Genomic DNA, 6998 nt, shown 5'->3' with positions numbered 1-6998 from the left:
CAGGAATCGTACGTCTTGAGGCTCATCGCCCCAAGAAAACCGTTTTTATCATCTCCTGAGCAAAGTGACTAACCACGTGCATATTGACCACAGTCTTGGGTGAACATTGGTTTTGTTAGCCTGTTGATGTGTGCCCCGGACCTTTTGTGTGGCTGTGGCGTGCTGCCCCTGGCACACGTTGGGCTCTGCAGGGACATCTTGGAGAAGGGGGCTGGGGGAAGGAGGCTGCAGCCTTGGCTGAGTCCCCCGGCGGGAGCTGTAACAGCAGCAACAGACATCTGGGGAGACAGATAGTGAAAGCCAAGATGAAAATGGCAAAGCCTCCAGTGCTGAAGGGCTGTCCTGGAGGACCGGGGAGCTGAAGTGGAACGGCTGAGCGTGCTGTTCAGGCCGTGGTGGAAGGGCTTAGCTGGCTCCCGGGAGGGACGTGGAGGCAGGAGGAGGGGGGCAAAGCCAGGGAGGAGGCCTTGCTCTCCGAGATACCTTGCAGAATGCTTGGGTACTCATTGCAAGAGAAACTCTGCTTTTTTTCGTTTTAAACAGCAGGTAAGTGAGGTTCTTCCTGAGCTATGTTATGATGTTGCCCACCAGGGCTGGCAAAGTTTTGCAGGTCTTGTACATGTTGCTGTGAGAGGCTGCCAGCCTCTCCCTCCCTGGGGCTGTGGCCAAGCGCAGAGGGCCGCCCAGCCTCTCCCTCCATGGGGCTGTGGCCAAGCGCAGACGGGACAAATGTGAGCGGAGGAGGACGGGTGGCACCGAGCACCTATCTCACCGCTGCGGAGACCCAGATAGTTTTTGACTGAAATTTTGTGAGCCCCAAAATAGTGCTGTCAGTGTTTAATGCTTTTCTCCATTAGACAGCAAATTAGCCCTAGGCTCGCAAACCAAATGAAGTTTCATCTCGACAATTGGAGCCTGCTCGCCAGGCAGTTTTATCCCAAGTTCCCGCACACTGGTTGGTCAGCAAAATGGAGACTGCAACTTCTTTTTATTGGAGCAATACAGTATTTGATACTGCTAATTACACTTAATTAGTCCTTCCACCATTTAATTAAAATGGCTTCTAATGATTGTGCTTCTTTGGCAGGCTCTTTGGTACCACCGGGAATTGTGCTGCCTGCAGTAAACTGATCCCTGCCTTTGAGATGGTGATGAGGGCCAGAGATAATGTTTACCATTTGGACTGCTTTGCCTGTCAGCTCTGCAACCAGCGGTGAGGACACAAACACAAACTAATTTATACCTTTACCCACAAAACAGGGGGAATGCTTGATCCACACTCCCCATCTGGGGTTCACAGCCCACTGGTGTGGCTTGGGCTGGTTTATTAGGCTGACCTGGGTGATGCATGTAAGTACCTGAAGCCCCTTTACCGCAAATCCCCTTGGAGCTGGTGGGAGTTGGAGGGGAGAGGGGGAGCACAGAGACTGCAGATCTGGCCACAGTTGTAGGCAGCACAGCTGCTGCTGAATAAAACAAACTGCTTCAGCGTCCTTTCAGGATCTGCCCTCTTAGCAGAACACAGACGATGGAGCATGGACCTTCTCTGGCAAACCAGTGTTACTCTGCTGAAATTTGATTTCTACCAGGCTCAGAACTGGGGACAGCAAAGAAGAAGGAGGAAGAGAAGGGAGAGGAAGGAAAAAAATACTCCAGATAAGTCCTTTCCAACACTAGGAACAAATTCCCTTTAGTTTGTTGTTAGTAGGGTGTCCTGGTGGTGTAATTCTGAGTGGCACTTGGGTACTTCTGCTGGATTTTACGCAGTGAAAAATGCATATCAAGGAGTATGATAAAGGGTCATGCACAAAGTTTTCCCTTGGGCTCTCTGTAGCCAGCTGAGTTTGGAAGGGCTGTGAGAAATGGTCTCAGCACCCTGTTTGATGGTCCTTGTAGGCAGAATTGAAGCCCACAGAACCAGACGTGGTACAGTGTTGCCTTCTGAAGCATCCATCCATCCTTGCCCAAGACAGGACTGAGAGTGCTTGTTGCTCTTCCTGCTTGTTTCATCAGGCTGTAGTGACTGCCCAAGGGCTCTGCTGGGGTTCTTGTTCTGGACTTGTAATTGCTCTTCCCAAAGATGAAACTGGGAGGTGGCGCTTCATCCCCTGTGAAGGTCTGAGAGAGATGACAAAACTCGTGGGAAGATGGAGAACCTGATTCTGTAAAAGTCAAGCTGAAAGCCCGACTTAAGAATTCATCGCTTACCCTAGAACAAAAGTCACAGTGGGATCTCCAGTGAAGTAGCCATACTGTGTGGATGCAAACCCCTGCTGCCTTTCCCACCAAACTTCGGAGACCCTCCAAACTGGGGGTCTGGATCTCCATCCGTGCCCTCTGACACTGGCTTAGGGCATGGGGGCAGGTGGAATTGCGGCTGGTTGGTGCCCCGAGTGAGGAAGAGTGGAATGGGGCGAGCTGTTCGTGGCTCAGATGGCTTTACTCAATCCCATTACTGCAGGCGGAGGTGGTGTTTGTTGGAGGTAGAAAACTCTTGGTAATATTGTCGGTGTCCACAGGCATGGTGGCAGCGCCGAGGCGGCAGTGACATCTAGTGGCTCCTGGCCTTGGGCTCCTTTCCGGAAGCCACACGAAACCTCTCCGTTGCCCAGTCTCATTCTGCCACTCTTGGAGGAGCTCCTGCCACAGCCGTGGTTCCCGATGGGCAGCAGGGGACAGCTGGCAGAGCTAATACCTTCCCTCCCCAAACTGGTCCCTCTCCACACAGCTGAAATTGCTGCTTGTTTGTGGGGTTCGTCTCCAGACTCTGAAGCGTTGCAGGGTGCTGCCTGATGGAGGCCAGGCAGGTGAGGGATGCTTCCAAATTCCACGCCACTACCAGGGCTAGAGCATCTCTAATGGCCCTTCTGGATCTTTAATGTCCCTTCTGGCAGAGGCAAGCGATGGCTCTGGGCTGCACAGGCAGGAGTGCTGGATTGACTTTGGGGTCTGTAGGATGAGTATTTGTCATCGAACTCCCAGTTTACCCTGGCTCCTCTCATGGAAACCCTAGTACCTCCTAGTTTTCATTTCCGGGAATTTCTTTTAAACTTCACTCTTTATTACAAAGGCCCCAAAGCACCTCTCTCCCTCTCTTCCCTGTGCGATCGCTTACACTGTTTCTGCAGTCAGTGCGAAGTACGGTCCTGCTCTGCCCTTAAAATAACCTCCATGTGCTGTCACTGCCTGGCAGGAAAGCGCAGGTAATCCCCCAGTTCTGGCAGAGTCGCGCTTTGATGCACAGGGGATTTGCCCAGTTTTTGAGAGGAACTGAGTTTTTCTGAAAGATGGGCTGAGTAGACAGTGTAGAGCTATGCGTGAATTGTTATTTCTGGCTGAGATCAGAAGGCAACTTTATGACTTGCCCCCCAGAGGTTTTGATCCCAAAGTGCAGAATGAAAGCGCTTCCGTAACAGACGACATTGGAAGCTGAATGGAGAACAGTGAGCGTAAATAACACTGAAGTCAGAATTGCAGACACCAAAACCAGTGCTGAATCAGAAACCCCACCCCAGACCCCACCTTGTTCTTCAGCTGTGAAAAGGTTTGATATGACGACCTTTCTGTAGTTCTTTTGCAGCTTACTTGCCCTTTGATAGCTAGGCTCTGTGTAGAGTGTTAAAACCACCAGAGCAAAATCACTAATATTTTTACCAAGTGTGCAGTGTTTTCATTAGCTCCACTCTCCAAAACATCAGGTTTGCAGCAAGTCCTACAGTGCCACTCAGCCTACTGTGCTTTAAACTGTTATAAGGTCGACATTGCTTGTCACAACACTGAATAAAAGTTGGTCACCGCTTTGGCTGACTAATAGGTCAGTATAGTAAGGGTTGCAGGAAATCCAGCTGCTTGTGTTGCCGTTACCTAAAATGTGGTTTTGCTCAGAAGAAAAACCACTCTGTGGAAGTGGCAGGGTAGATTCAGTGCCTGTTTCTCTCTGCCGCCGGCTGGAACTCGATCAGCCAGGCGGGCTCTGCGACAGATCTGTACTGAGCAGGGGGGCTGGTGCTGTAGTCCCACACCTCGCTCTGAACAAAGTTGGGCTGCGCCATATGGAATTCGGTCTGAAGTTGCCCTGTTAAATCACATCTCTAGTTGCGATGCAGCAGCTCAAGAGATCCCAGTTTACTGCTGAGTTTGTAGGACTGGCAGGTAGAAAGAAATGGTTGCTCTTCTAGTGAATCAAGACCTCCCAAAACTTCACAGGGTCTCAGGGTACCCTTGCTGTGCATTTTAACTTCCATGTGTTCATACACAGACATGCCCAACTCTCTCATTCTGCAACTCTTCCTTTGGCTTCTCTAGACCCAAATCAGGTTTGGCAAGAGACAGCTCTTGGTGGTGCTGGTGGCAAGAGTAATTTTTGCATTTCTCTTCCTGGAGATTTATACTTAAGGTAGGGATAAGTAGGAAAAAGCAAACAACCGCATCTGTTGTATAATGCGTAAACCTGCTGGTGGGGAAGGTGGTGTTACAGAGCGTGCACAGTACAGGTTTTATCATTAAAAGCTTTTAATTTAAACTGAGATTATTTTTAGCTTTTAAATATGCAAAAAAAGGTTTATTAAGGTTTACTAAAGCATGTGCCACAAAGAGAAGAGGATGGAAGGTCTCCAGTGAAATCATATGAAGTGAGAACAAATGCCTGGTTCTCTCTGTGCCAACTTGGCAAATTAATCAGCTTATTTGCAGGTGTCCAGTTGGAGACAACTTGTGCCCATGTTGGACCTATAAAGGAGCTCTAAAGTGATTGGTCCTGTTCTTATAGCAGAAAATACTCAGTTTTATGGAGATGCTCTGCCTGAAGCTGCCTGAGTTACAAATCTAGAAAGCATTTTAGACAAGGGGTAGGCAGTGTCACTGCCAAAGCTCTGCCTGGGAGCAGCAGAAATGGACATTTGAGGTCTGCTAAGCCTCCTGAGGATGGGGTCATCTTCCTTCAAAACCCAGTAAATATTCAGCCTCGTTAGAGGCTGGTACCTACCTGTTCCTCTCGGTTCAGAGCTGCCTTTTGGTGCATTGGCTTTAGGGACCTGAGGCTGATTTGGGGCAGAGAAGCTCAGTCCTACGCTCTGGTCCGTCATTGCCCCACTAGTGCTATGGACAAAAAACAGCCCCTGAATTGGGTGCAGAGAGCATTATTTGTTATCTTAAGAAGTAAAGATTAGCTTCTGATTCTGGAGCAAGAAGGCAGGGTGGAAAAAAGCTATTGGCTGTCAATTCACATCTCTCAGATCTTCTGTGTGGAACTTTTTTGACCTTAATGGTCAAATAAAATTGTTAAATATCACCAGCTTCTCTGTCAACTTCAAGACAAACAGAACAATTTACATGGTATATAGAGAGCAGTGCCCTTCGCTCAATGAAGATAAAGGTTAGCAGTCCAGCCACCAGGAAATTTCTATTTATTGTTCAGCACTGTACACAAGGGGGTGAGGAAGGACTTAATAGCCAGTCCTCGTCTGGAAATTAGTGTAAATACTGCTGCACCCAAGGGAACGGTGGAAATGTGGATACCAGCAAAAACTTTAAATAGTCTCTGTGTAATATTGCCCATTTGATTTCCTGATTGTAGAGCTGACACGTCTCTCAGCTGCGGTCCCCAGGCTCGCTTCAGACCCAAATGGCCTCAGATTCCCCCATTCTCTATCCGTGCTTACGCCTGTTAATTCTTTTTATCTTCCAGGTTCTGCGTGGGGGACAAATTTTTCCTGAAGAACAACATGATCTTGTGTCAGATGGACTATGAGGAAGGGCAGCTGAACGGGAGCTTCGAGTCCCAGGTTCAATAACAAACGCTGCTTCGCTGAAGCACTGTGGGATGGGCGCTCAGCCGCACGAGCAGTGAGGGTGCCTGTCAGCTTGCCTGCAATATTTTTTTAATTCTTGGTCCAGAGAGGACTATATACATTGTAGTACTTTTCCCCCCCAACACAAAGCAGTTACAATTTTAGATGTACAGTTGTGCCTGCTTAGCTGAGCACTGCATTGCCTGTATGTTTGTGAGTTTTTGGGGTCTGGGGGAGGGCTCTGTACAGTCTGTTTTCTGTATATAAACTGGAACATTTATTTTATGAGAAATGTAATGCAATTTTATTACTGGTGTGAATTAAAAATTATGAATGTTTCCTGGTCATCTTAGCTGTGGTTTGTTCCCCGTGTAGTGAAAGCCTGTATTTCCTGTGCTTGATGTTGAGCGGACTGTTAGAAATACACACACGGGTCCCTGAAAACTGCGTGAATAAAAGCAGAGGTGGGCGCTCACGCACACAAACCAGAGGAAGAAATGCTGCTGCAGAGTTAGACTTCTTCGCTTTGAACCTTGCAGGGGCTTCTGTCCAAAATCTCGCAGCGCTGTACGACGGGTGGCAGTGAGCTGTGGGCGGGCGATGCCTGGAGCGGTCGCTGCCACCCTGGCTGTGGTGCAGGGCTGAGCTGCTGGTGAGAGGCAGCTTGATTTTCACCTCTGTGAATTTAGATGGAGCGTTTCCACGGCCGGGAGTGCTTGTTGGCCGGCTGATACGGTGTTTGTAGTCTGGGCTGCGAGGAACAGGATCCCTCCAGCCCTGCCAACAGGTGCCCAGACATTGATTAGAATAATAATTTCGAGGCTTTGATGGGCAGCAGGGCTTTCCTGGGGGGCCTTGCTTGTCCAAGTCTGAGCTTCTGCGAGAGCTGATGTGAGGGTTTGAACAGGACCAGGCGCTGACGCAGCATCCATTTTCGCAGCCCTTTTTGCTTACTCTGTGCCAGGTGCTTTGACCTCCCACGTAACGAAAGCAATTGGATTTGAAGCATCTCCCGTAGAAAAGCTCTGAACTGTGCTCCTGCTGCGATGCTTTGTGCAATGATTTTCAAGGTTATGCAATTCATGTGCAACCCACTGGACTGTACCAAACACATTTCTTTGTATGGTGAGTGTCACTTTAATACAGTGCACCAGTAGCTGTAAAGGATGGCTGCAGTTCTATTTATTTTGTCGTCTTGCTTTTTCGTAG

General features: G+C 48.9%; 1 protein-coding gene across 2 annotated transcripts in view; it reads left to right on the top strand.

The window, feature by feature from the left end:
- The window catches only part of LMO1 (LIM domain only 1 (rhombotin 1)), a 55854-nt gene extending 49721 nt beyond the window's left edge, over positions 1–6133 (top strand). For both annotated transcript variants that reach the window (XM_009873121.1, XM_009873122.1), the window contains exons 3-4: positions 1088–1213; positions 5687–6133. In XM_009873121.1, coding sequence (XP_009871423.1) covers positions 1088–1213; positions 5687–5792 — 232 coding nt within the window. In that variant the 3' untranslated portion in view covers positions 5793–6133. The remainder of the gene's footprint in view (positions 1–1087; positions 1214–5686) is intronic.
- The last annotated feature ends 865 nt before the right edge of the window (positions 6134–6998 follow it).

This window comes from Apaloderma vittatum, unplaced genomic scaffold, assembly GCF_000703405.1.
Source record: "Apaloderma vittatum isolate BGI_N311 unplaced genomic scaffold, ASM70340v1 scaffold23207, whole genome shotgun sequence".
Lineage (NCBI taxonomy): Eukaryota > Metazoa > Chordata > Aves > Trogoniformes > Trogonidae > Apaloderma > Apaloderma vittatum.
Note: the sequence above shows the minus strand (reverse complement) of the source record. Positions and strands in the feature narration are given on the sequence as shown.